At 50.8% G+C, this 12023-nt stretch overlaps 5 protein-coding genes across 5 annotated transcripts; 2 read left to right on the top strand and 3 right to left on the bottom strand.

Annotated features, from left to right (window-relative positions):
- Positions 1-68: 68 nt before the first annotated feature.
- Positions 69-1877, bottom strand: NUU61_010108 (MDR family MFS transporter; the record flags this gene model as incomplete). The annotated part of the gene is made up of 2 exons (XM_056660633.1): positions 69-1634; positions 1704-1877. The coding sequence occupies 2 exons, from the start codon at positions 1875-1877 to the stop codon at positions 69-71; spliced, it is 1740 nt and encodes a 579-aa protein (XP_056507131.1).
- Positions 1878-2453: 576 nt separating this feature from the next.
- NUU61_010107 (NAD(P)/FAD-dependent oxidoreductase) lies at positions 2454-4303 on the top strand (the record flags this gene model as incomplete). The annotated part of the gene is made up of 8 exons (XM_056660632.1): positions 2454-2487; positions 2545-2589; positions 2634-2743; positions 2796-3363; positions 3422-3669; positions 3720-3935; positions 3991-4083; positions 4136-4303. The coding sequence occupies 8 exons, from the start codon at positions 2454-2456 to the stop codon at positions 4301-4303; spliced, it is 1482 nt and encodes a 493-aa protein (XP_056507130.1).
- A 486-nt stretch (positions 4304-4789) lies between these two features.
- Positions 4790-6787, top strand: NUU61_010106 (putative allantoate permease of the major facilitator superfamily; the record flags this gene model as incomplete). Its single annotated transcript, XM_056660631.1, has 7 exons — positions 4790-4990; positions 5048-5380; positions 5431-5476; positions 5536-5899; positions 5969-6200; positions 6255-6436; positions 6523-6787. 7 exons carry the CDS (start codon positions 4790-4792, stop codon positions 6785-6787), a joined length of 1623 nt encoding a protein of 540 aa, XP_056507129.1.
- A 385-nt stretch (positions 6788-7172) lies between these two features.
- Positions 7173-8167, bottom strand: NUU61_010105 (uncharacterized protein; the record flags this gene model as incomplete). The annotated part of the gene is made up of 2 exons (XM_056660630.1): positions 7173-7924; positions 8068-8167. 2 exons carry the CDS (start codon positions 8165-8167, stop codon positions 7173-7175), a joined length of 852 nt encoding a protein of 283 aa, XP_056507128.1.
- A 1525-nt stretch (positions 8168-9692) lies between these two features.
- Positions 9693-12010, bottom strand: NUU61_010104 (uncharacterized protein; the record flags this gene model as incomplete). The annotated part of the gene is made up of 7 exons (XM_056660629.1): positions 9693-9948; positions 10011-10315; positions 10377-10859; positions 10918-11145; positions 11203-11277; positions 11329-11624; positions 11692-12010. The coding sequence occupies 7 exons, from the start codon at positions 12008-12010 to the stop codon at positions 9693-9695; spliced, it is 1962 nt and encodes a 653-aa protein (XP_056507127.1).
- Between the last annotated feature and the right edge of the window lie 13 nt (positions 12011-12023).

Raw genomic sequence — 12023 nt, 5'->3', positions numbered from 1 at the left:
AGTATATACTTCGGGTGGGCATACAAGCCCTACACTATCCGCGACAATGAACCTTGTACATGCCAGTTTCAAACATCGGAAATCTCCCTTTTCTCCGTCTTCTCCGAATGATTGTCCTTCTGTCGGGCTTCCTCTTTCCTCTTCTCACTCTCCCGCTTCACATTGCGCCATTCCATTCCTAGTGCGGGAACCACCATGAAACAAGCGAGGGCCACTGGCAGGATAAAAGCTCTATGGAGGGCCGCATTGTAGACTGTCAGCACTGCAGATAGCTTATCAGGCGGAACAGTCTGCGCCAATTGAGTGGCCCCGGAACTAAGAACGGCAGCAACGTTAATACCGGAGATACCGGGCAGAGCCGAAGCGAGGTAATTAGTGAAAAGGTTCTGGCTAACAGAAACCCAGATAGCACCACCGAGCGACTGAAAGAGAAACATGATAGCGATGCCGATCGAGACATCCGCTTGATCCAGGACAGTCTGAGCTGCCATAGCCGGTTGCTGCATGCCGCACCCAAGCCCAAGCCCGAATAGCACCTGGTATCCGATCCAGGCTGGGTGACGCGTATCGACAGTGAATGTGGTAATCAGACCAGCGCCAGTGGCCATGAGAGTGGATGCCATGAACATAAATGGCACGTAGTGGCCTAGTCGGGTGATGGCCGCCCCGGATAGAATACTTGCTACCACTAGTGACAACACCATTGGGATATTGTCTAGTCCCGACTGCACCGCACTCGTCCCCTTGACGCCTTGGAACCACAGCGGCAGCGTATATAGCATGGATATCATTGCCCCGGAGAGGCATGATGTATACACGGCACCGGCAGCAATGCTGCGCTGCTTGATGATCCGTGGTGGAATCGTCGCGTCTTCCCGGCGCCAGCTCTGGACAGCACCAAAGGCGACCAGTAGGACCCCGGCGAGCACTAGGAGAGCGATGATACGCTTATTGCTCCAGGAATAGGTGGCTCCACCCCATTGCAGTGCTAGAAGGAAGCAGACCACACCGGGCAGGAATAGGATTGTGCCAAGGGGGTCCAGTCGGATGAACTGGCGCTTGAAGGTTGCGGTCGTGGAGCGAGGCGGGGCGCGCAGACATAGAACAATGACTATCAGACTGACACACCCAATAGGAAGACTAGAAGATGGGAGGATTAGCATTACCATAGTCGTTGTCCGATCAGGATAGATAGCCCACTTGATATAAAAGCACCAGCGCCAAGTAACCCGGTCCGTAAACGCACCCCCGAGCAAAGGGCCAATAATCGAAGAAACCCCAAAGGTCGAGCCCATAAGCCCAATGAACATTGGTCGCTTATGCAGCGGCAGAATCTGCGAGACGATGACCGTGGCTCCGTTGAAGATGCCCGCCGACCCAATCCCCGCGATGGCCCGTCCAACAATAAATGCGTTGGAGCTGGGTGCTCCACCACACAGTGCGGAGCCTGCCTCGAATACAATCACGGCGGTCAGAAATAGTGTCTTGGTTGAGTAGAAGGTGTAGATGTGGCCCCAGAGCAGTTGGGTCGCGCTGCTGGTCACGAGGTATGCGCTGGCGTACCAGCCAATGTCGTCGATTGCGTAGAATTGGTCTGAGATGGCTGGTACTGCTGTTGCAATTATGGTGCGGTCCTGGTGTGGAACTGTTAGCTTGAGGGGTCGTTGCACGTTGCACGGTTACATGTGTATCTCATAACTTACCAAGGACACGAGGAACATAGCGCTGAGTATTGCTGCCATGATGAAGGCAAGTCGTAGGCCAGTGACGATGTGCTCTTCTGATTTCGTCTTCTGCGCTGCATCCTGGTCTGTCGAGGCATTGTTGTTCTTGTTTGGATGTTGGTGAGATGTTTCGGTGGGCTGAGGGTTGGCCATGATGTCGATGGTTGCCGCACAGAAAAGATTAAGGCATCACATAGATAATGTGTCCCTTATTTTGTGATATTGAATTGAGCAGTATATAAATTCGTCGAAAGTCCGCTCGTGCTGTGAACTCACCAGTTGACCTGTCTACTTCGGCGCCGAGCGGCTGACTTTAGGGCTGGATGCGCCGGACTCGGCGCCGAAGGATGTCGACCGAGGCCGAGTTGCCCCTCCAGCTGCAATGGCCTGCAACGAGCTTTTCATGGCGCCCTTTTTCCGATATGTCATCCTCTGTGACTGGAATTGAATGTTATTCTTGCCACTGCCCTTTTAAAAATGGGGGTGAGCACTCAATGAAACTTTTCGATTGCGGTCTCCCTGGCGGATGATCCTCACTGCTTTTTACTAACCAGCCTGGCATATCCCAATAATCCAAAGGCGATCGCCAGCGGGAGCCATCTATATGGTGACACGGCGTATTCTCAGGGACCCTGGTAGACGGGCTTGGCTTGGCTGCGGGGGTTTATTTAAGCGGGGCGATCGGCCATCGCAACATTGTCGAGCACACGTAGCTGGTGAGCGACAGTCATGACCGAGCCCAAGTCGGTTGCGGTAATTGGAGGTGAGATATCTCTGGCACTTTGCATGCCTTTTTGTGTGGAATTGACTGAGTCCGTAGCCGGTATCTTTGGTCTTTCGCTGGCCATTGGCCTCCGCGACCGAAGTAAGATGTGTCCAAGACTCAAAGGAGCTTGTCCTTGCTGACAGTGTCTCGAGATTACCGAGTCACCGTCTTCGATCAGAACAATTACGACAAAAGCGGTTATGACCCAGGGGACGACGGCGTGCAGGCTGCGTCCGTGGATCACAACAAGATAGTAAGTGCCCAACCATCAGTTTGAGGGTTGGTTTAACGAGAAGACGCCATAGTTTCGCGCATCGTACGGAACAAAGCTGCACTATCAGCGTCTCGCCCTGGAGAGTCGCAGTGCCTGGCTGGCCGAGGACGAGAAACGGGGGCTTGCTGAACCGAGCGACGAAGAAAATGATCGCAGAATCTTTGTCGGGAGTGGGATGCTGAGAGTTCAGCCGTCAGACCAGATTGGAGCGTTGGAAAGAGAGACGCTCGCTAATATGCAGCGCGATGGCTTGCGACCTACCCAGTTTGTCAAGAGCAACCCCGAAGACCGACAGCGTGCTGCGCAGTCGGGCTGGGAGACCAAGCTACTTGATTTTGAGATTCCGCACACTTCTCCTACGAAGACATACGAGGCAGTGCTGGACTCGCTGGCGGGGTTTGTGCGGTGCAGTGCGGCATGCGCTCACTATCAACAGATTGCTGCAGCCAAAGGTGTGGAGTTTCGTTTCGGACCTGGGAAGGGAACGGTTGAATCGCTTGTAAAGGTGAAAAGTGAGGTGGACACGGGGAAGGAAAAGGTGATTGGTGTCAAAACAAAAGACGGCAAAATCCATGATGCCAAAGTCGTGGTTGTGGCCGGTGAGTATCATTCTACAAACATGTCTTTGCATTTGTGAGATACTGATTTGAGTTAAAGCCGGATCCTTTTCAACGCAAGTTCTTCCTGAACTGAGCTACCACCTCGAGTCGTCCGCAGGCAGCCTTGCCACTTTCAAGATCGACCCAAATAATACTGACCTATGGGCAAAGTATTCACCAAAACGCTTCCCCGTTATGACTTGGAAGAGTGTGCCTCGGGATAGCACTGGCAAGGATACGGGTAGCATCTACGTTCTGCCCAGGACCCCGGAGGGCTTGGTGAAGATTGGATATCGCGGGATCAAGGTACGTGTAAATCTTTGTTGTTTGATCATAGCTGACTTTCAGTTGTATAGTTCACCAACTTCCAACCCGCACCGGAGAAAACACCTTTCACGCAGGACGGCAGATGGTCGGTGCCTCTCCCTCCTGACGAGTCCTCAGAACTTCCGGAGTCGGCGGTCTACGCTGTCAAGCAGTTCGTCTCGATCTTCCTCCCCGAATTCGATGACTTGCCATTTTACTCGACGAAGCTATGCTGGTACACTGATTCACTAGATAACTCTTTTGTGGTGAGTAGTATGGCCGCTAGACTGGATCGTGCCCGGTGCTAATATTTACTGGCAGATTGACTACGTCCCAACCTACGCAGAGAATTCAGTCTTTGTTTGTACAGGGGGCAGTGGCCACGGGGCCAAATTCCTGCCAGTTCTTGGACATGTTGGTACTCTAATTAATTTTTTGCATTGGTTCTCGCTGACATTGGATCAAGCACGCTGCCGATATCCTCGAACATGGCGAGCAAAGCTCCTCGTATATGCGCCCTTTTTGGCGCTGGCGACCAGACTGTCCCCGGAGGAATGGCCTCGAAGAAGGCCCCAATGGACCGCGAGATATTTCGCAGCACTATGTAGTTATAGATGCAGAAGACTGCGCGTAAATCCTTGAATGCCATAACCGCAAGCCAACTTGCACTGGTAAATATTCTACTCAAATTTGAAACAGGCGTCCTGCGCGGAGCATCCTTCGAGACCCTGCTCCATAACTGTGATCTACTCCGGTGTATACTTCCAAGGTCCCCCAAATGCAACCAAGCAGCCTTGGCATCACCGAGCCAAGCGCGGATTGCGACGCAGCCGTGTCTTGGCAGAGGAGGTTTCCCCCAAGGTACCGCGCACAGGGCGACGACTTTCATGGATGTAGCCAGTGGGATGTCGACGAACGAGAAAGGCACAGGCCTGTGGTCCAATATTTACACCAAAAATAAAACACTGACATGGGCCTTGCGCTGAGAACCCTGGAAGAAAAGCTTTCTTGACTTGCATCGGACATCTCCGGGGATATTATTGTGTGGTTGATCGCGAGACTATAAGTTGTCCACTTCACAAGATTGGCGAGCGGTCGAGCCAGCCTTTCTGTTTCAAACATGGCCGGCGAGAAGAGTGTTGATGTCTCCAACCCGGCCCGGGTGTCTTCCAACGTCAAGTATGAGTCCGGTTCGCAGCCTCAAGTGGCCAACCAATCTTCGCAAGATCCGTTGGTCGTCGACGAGAAGGACACCGATGACACGACGTATTTCTACAATACCAACAAGGACAAAGTCCGGCCACTAACTCCGGAGGCAGAGGTGAGTTGTGTTGAGTAATGCCCTCTTTCAGACTACTGACTCTATACAATCTTGTAGGGCAAGCTGGTCCGCAAGAATTTCTGGTGTCTCCTGAGCCAGACATGGTGGATCTCGTTTCTCATTCATCTCGATAAATCAACGCTTTCCTCTGCCAGTACCATGGGAATTTTCAAAGATGTGCAAATGTCTAAAAATGAGTACAACGACCTGTTTATCCTCTTCTACGCCGGCTATCTCATTGCCCTCTGGCCCGGGGCTTGGATATCACAAAGAGTTGGCCACAAGTACTTCATCACAGGCTCACTGTTTCTATGGGCATTGTTGCTGGGGTGTCATTGCGCAATCAAGACGGGAAAACAAATGATGGCCGTGCGGTTTCTTTTGGGAATGGTAAGCCTGAACATATGAGTGGAAGCTACAACGTGCTAAGAGACATTCAGACGGAGAGCCAGATTATTCCTTCGACGGTCGTTGTTCATCAAGCCTGTGAGTCTTCCCGTCTGGTCCTGCGCCATACATTCGACTATATCTAACATGATCTGCAGTCTTCCCGCCCAAGAAAAGCCCCTGGGTGCAGCTCCTATGGTGGGCATTCGGAAGCTTTGCCAACGTTCTTCTTACGATGATCTCTTACAAACTCATCTTGGACGACGAAACGGGTATACTGGCCGGGAGCATCAACTCATGGAAATGGCTCCACATCATCTGTGCCGCGCTGACCTTCGCCGTCTTTGTACCTCTGCTCATATTCCTGCCAAACTCTCCTCTTGACGCCAGGTGGCTGTCAACCGAAGAGAAAGTCCACACGATTGAGATCATTCGCAAAACGCATGCCGGAGTGTCGAACTCGAATTTCAAATGGTCCCAAGTGCGCGAGTCTTTCACGGACTTGAAGAGTTGGCTATTTATGTATGTGTCGGACACCTCACATTCTCTTCCCCTGTCATAACACACTGAGCGGTGGCTAAAATCATGCAGCATTCACCTGTTCTTCAACGAGCTTCCCAACAACACTTCGCAACAGCTTCCCCTAATTGTCGTCGGTTTTGGCTTCACTCCCGCCGAGAGTGCTCTATTCAACATCGTTAAACCGCTGTGGGGTTTCATCTTGATCCTTGCCTCGGCCGCCATGTTGTATGGCACTAGACTTGGGACAGGATACACGTGCGCAATCTCGTATATTCCATGTGTTATAGGAGGGATCATTGAAGTGGGTAATCATAATTGAATATATTGCGCAAGTGCTAATTCAATATCCCAATAGCTTGCCGCTCCCTGGTCCGACAAGGTCGCCCTGGTAGTGGGTACTCAAATCTCAACCTTCAAGCCCTCATACCTGCTCGGTCTCAACTGGGCTGGTACAACAACCACTGGTCATACAAAGAAACTGTGTCTGATGGCTTCATGCGTTGTGGCTGCGTCAGCTGCCAATATGATTTCACCGGAGTGAGTAAACATGCCGCTATTCCTTCCGTTCTTCCCCTTTCCTCCCTCCTTTTATCAAGAGCCATCTAACATTCTATTCCAACTAGATTTTGGGAACCCAAATATAAGCCACGTTACGTGCTCCCATGGGCATTTATGACAGCATTTTGGATTATCTCGCCGTTGATGTGCATTATCATCCGTTTCTACCTCCAGCACGAGAACCGTCGTCGGGAGCGGCTGCTTGCCGAAGAAGGCTCGCAATCCGATGACAATGAGGTAATAGACACGGGCAGCGAGCTTGTCAAAATTGGGGACCGTGATATAGACAAGACGGACCGTGAAAACCTCAAGTTCATATACCCGCTTTAGGATCTCAGTCCACTCCATGTCTTCATTTCAGGCATGGATTGCCAACTCAATCACAAGGGATACTGGGTGCTATTATATACCAGATGGCGATGAGGAATGGCGGGACATATGTTTCATGTTCTGAACTTTGCATAGTATATGTTTGATATTTCCATGTCAAAACAGAATATATAGATGATTAAACTGGCACCAAGAAGGGATGGACTCTTGGAACACGTTAAAAGTTCCACTGCTTGACCCAGTTCTCCATCAACGGCGCATCAATAGCAGTTCGTGAAGAAGATATGCACCCAATGAACCAGTGGATCCGGTCATGATGATTGCATGGCTTTCACCCAGGTCGTCCGAGAACTTGTCGACCAGCTCAGCCAATCTTGCCTCACGGTCACTGTCGCTCCACCACAGCTGCGGCTGGAGGCGAGTCTTTAGGCTGCAGAAGATCGAAGACGTATTCTGAAAGCTGGACAATCGTTGGTCGCGAGTAGTGCTGTTGGCTAACAAACGCAGTAGCAGCCAAGCCCGGCAGTGCTGATTGCAAGGAAGCTTGTAGAATTTGGCCCAGTCGAAGAGTCTGCAAAGAGTCAAGGCCCGAAGAGAAGATGTCGGCACTCTCGTCAATTGTGGGAATGTCCATAATATCCGACCCGGCGGTCACGATATATGCTGCAATATCAGGACGCGAGGCATCCTTGGCGATTTGGGCAACATCGGCCTGGTCCGCGCTTTGATACAGAGCATCGATCTCATCTGCATAGTCACTCAACACTCCTCGTCGCTGAACAGTGCCCTTGGGAGTGAGCTTGAATGGCTTGGACTGAGAAGAAACTCCAACCCGATCCTTCATCAGCTGGGCATGGCCAGGAGCCGCTTCGTTTGCTTTCTTCACCACTGGCCAGATCTCGTCAATCAATGCACTCTGCTCGCCGTTCCATAAAGACCAATCCGGCTCTATGATGGTCGCCGACTGAAATCGGCCTTGACCAAGAATGGCGGCGCGTGCAACCAGCGGATGCGAGGCGATGATCTCCTCCATCGATGTTGGGTTGAATTTCTCGCCATTGCTGAGCACAATAACATCGTCTAGTCGGCTATGGTAGAGCCACAGCCCTTCCTTCTCCGGATGACGAGTGAAGAGATCTCCCGTACGTCATTCCTGGATGTCGGGGTATATATCCGTTGGTCATTGGAACCGGTTTGGGGAGTCCTGCAATTGAATTTCGTCAGTCATCACTTCCAGAAAAGAAAAAAGAAAAGAAAAAGAAACAAGGTAAGTGTCATACCAGTCGTCCCAGAACTCTGGATGTAAACGGCCACGCGATCCTCTGGATCGTCTGCTGGGTTGCTCACCACCGGAGCAGTGTTTCCAGTACGATAAAACATTTCCCACACGCCAGCAACCCCCCAAGCCTGAATTGAAACATCTGCAGTCTTTAATTTCTCAATCTGTCGACTTTTGCTCGACACTATAAACAAACTTGGAGCAGTTTGTTGCGCCCAAGACATGACGCGAGGCCTGCTCGCAGTTCTTTGGTGAAAACAGCAGTGCCTACTAAGCGTGTTAGAATGGATTAGACATGAAGATCATTGGGATTACATACCGTGTGTCGTAATCTCATACACGCAAACACGAACGTCACATAGAGAACGTCATTGGCACCAAGATACGCTATGGTCTCTCCGGCTCATTGGAAGGCGCAAGGTTTTCGCGGATCCAGAGAGCTGCGCGGTTAATCGCGTCTGCCAGGGCGGCAAACCGAATGTCGGCCCATCCTTGAGGCGTCGGACGCGACAGGGTGAGTACAAGATAGTCGGTCCGGTTCATGGACCGCGATATCGTCGAGAACCCGCAACGGCGTTCGCTGTTCAGAAGTAACTGATCCCATCTTGATAAGTCTTTTCAGACCAAATATTCCTTGATCCAGTTATCGAACTGATTTGACACTGAGTATCTATATATTCATGAGAAGGTTTTCAGCTCCACCGTTCATCAATTTCCGCACACCTATAGACAGCTTCCGCCAACCCCTCATCAATAGCATGTATGATAGCTGCTGCTGCTGCATTGGGATTTGAAATACAGCGGACGATACAGCTCTTGTCGTACCCCGAGGAGGGATATGCATAGCAAAAAGCCAATTGAACGATAACCTCAAGCTCAACTCGATGGGCAGTGGGGCGATGTCCATGGTATGTCCGAAGTTTGGAAGCATTTTGGGCCCCAAAACTGCAAGCAGTCCACTTCAAAGGTTGCACTGTGGAGTGTCATGCTATCCACAGTGGAGAGCTTTGGTCTGTAGAAAGGGATCGTCGACCGGCGAGATTCAATAGCGAGGGACCAGCTCCGCATGGAAAACGCAATATGGAGGGACATGCAGCAGTTAACTGGCGGTGTGTGAGAGCTTTTTTGCTTCTGCGATCAGCAGCCACTCGCGAATTTTGACCAAATAAACAATGTGATTAGGTATTCCTGTCCGACTATGGACGTGTGACCCTTGATGCTTGCGTTGTCGAGGCATCCTGCGGTCGGTAGTTTGCTCCACGCCCAATTCATTTGCTGGGAGTATTTTACCGAGAACTACAGTAAGTATACTTTCCGTCCATTCAATGCAGATTTGGGAATAGTCATTGAAGTAAATCTTGTCATATTTTTGATGATTTCCGGTTCTTGCTTTTCCTAGCAGAGTACCGTGGGATAAGGGCTTCTTGTTGGCATCTTCCCCGGAGACTCTACTATGTTGGATTTTTATGCCACGTCTGCGGTGGTTTGCAATGCTCTAATCTCTAAAAATGCTGGCCCAACGACTGCCATAGAGAAAAAGGAACAATAACTGTTATACGATAGATTTCTCTGAAGTTAACCGTCTATATTAGTCTTTGACACCTAGTGTATATCAACTTTCCCATCTCATGTAGAATACATCCTGGGGCCTGTGCCCACAGGATTCAAGATCCCTGCCTTTTCCAGATCCTTGATCAGGTTCACCAACATGAGATCGCACCCACGCGATGCAACAAAACTCATCGTCACAGGAAGATACTCGGTATGATGCGACACAGTGGAATTATATGGCACCTCCCCCACGGGGACTACCAGATCGGGAGTCTCTGCCATGTTGGCGACCCGCCCATTTGTGAAGCCCATAGGAGGAATGGTGGGTGCACTATGGAGGTTAGCCGCTGTGAATAGAACCACTTCCTATATAAAACAATTGAGACGCCTCACTCGGTATAGACATTCCGGTACTGGGTGTCCCCTGTCGTATAAGGGTAAATATAGATCCCCTCGGAACACGTCTTGTCATTTGGCTTTCCGAATCCTTCAGACCCCCACCACTTTTTGAAAACGGTTTTGTTCTTGACGGCGAGGTCGTAGGCTGTATTCCCGCCGTTGTCCTGTCCCCAGGTCCAACGAACTAGGGGTCCGGGGTTAATAAAGGGCCTGCGGCCACCATGCTTGGCTGCATAGTCCTTGTAGAATGGCACTGCCAGAGATCGATATTGGCCGACAGACGTAAGAAAGGCATACGTCTATGGAGTGTTAGTATTGCACTCGCCCCCTAAAGAAACCACCATATCAGGAAATACATACAGTGTTTAATAAATCTGACACGTTGCTCGGGGCGTGGGAGGGATGCGTTTTCTCCCACTGCGAGAAGATATCAACAGATTCTCGCTTCGTGCCCAGGAATTTCTCCAATTTCTTTACAAGTCCCTCAAGAAGCGCACCGGCCTTTGTGTCAGCCGCCGGAAAAGAGGCCTTGGAATAGAAGATCCGTTTTGGGTACTTCTGATAGTCTGTGAAATTGTGGTACCATGCATGCATCACGGTGGACCAAGTATCTGCATTGCGCGCAAAGACGCCTGCTGTATCAAGCACGTGGCACAGAGGAAGAACATGGTCAAGCGAGACTGCTCCAGTTGAAGGCCGGTTGGCGTAGATGCCTTGCATTCCACCCGGGCTACGCATAGAGCCGCCAGTGTCGCTTCCCACGGCGATATCCAACCAGTCGTACGCAGCGATCCCTGCCGCGGGACCTGATGAGGAGCCACCGGGTGCTTGATAGCCGTCACCCTGTCGAATATATCAATATCACTCATCACTGATCAAAGAAGGATATATCTTATCTTACCCGAGGATTGAATGGACAGTGGAAATCAACCCAATCTGCAGTTGGATTATCGCCGTTTGCAAATTGAACGGTCCCCATCTTCCCAACGACCACTGCACCAGCATCAATCAAGCGCTGGATCGCTGGTCCAGTGATGCTACGCGGAGAATAGAGATCGTAAAAGGCACGATTGCCGCCACTGGTTCGTAGCCCCTTGATATCAAAGATATCCTTGACACCCAGACGCAACTTTGGAATAATTTCAGCATTAACTCTAACAATTGGAGAGACTTTATACACACTTACCCCTGCCAGCGGCTTCTTCGAGCTGGGTGTATAATACAGTCGAGATGGAACAGCAACGCTTTTGGTCATAGACCCCTAGCGAGGTCAGAGATTTAGGTTCTTGTTCAAAGAGAAGACACCACTTACTCCTGCTGCTGCGGGTAAAGGGATGAAACCACCTTTTCCATCACCGAGAGCCGCCTCGGTGAATGCGAGCTGGTGGTCAGGATACAGCCGGAAAGCCTGATAAACATCCCCGGTCCTGGTTGAAACGAAGTAGGGTCCCTTGGGGATGTCATCCCGCAGCTTCGCTAGACTCACAGAGCCTCGTGGATGGTAGCCAGACAGGGCCATGACAATTTTGTTATCAACGCCATGTAGAGCGCCGTTAACCGAGGGGTCAATTTTGCCTTCCCCCTCACCATCATAGGCCAGCAATATCGCTGTGAGAATGTCAATACAACGGAGCCCATTCGGAAAATAGGGAGATGAAAGCAAGAGCACACTGACCTTCCAGGAAGCCGGCTTGAAAAACGTCATCGGAAAATGTATAGTTTCCAATAACCCTTTTCAAAGTATCACCCGTAAACCTTGTCTCCCGAGTCCGAATGATAGTCATTGGGATTAGATCCGTGGCCAGCGTCGAATTGGGGCCACTGATCGGCATGAGTCTGGAGACGGCAGTGCCGCCGACGTAATAGTTGATGCCATTCACCGCAGCGACTCTCCCATTGTCGACGATTGAAGTCTCACAGAAGACAGGCGTTGCGGTCAAGAGTGTTAAGATATAGGCGTACCAGCCCCAGAAGCCGAGATGGAGCAGTGACATGATAGCCGTGTTC

This window comes from Penicillium alfredii (assembly GCF_028826965.1).
Source record: "Penicillium alfredii strain IBT 34128 chromosome Unknown utg000012l_segment0_segment0, whole genome shotgun sequence".
NCBI lineage: Eukaryota > Fungi > Ascomycota > Eurotiomycetes > Eurotiales > Aspergillaceae > Penicillium > Penicillium alfredii.
Note: the sequence above shows the minus strand (reverse complement) of the source record. Positions and strands in the feature narration are given on the sequence as shown.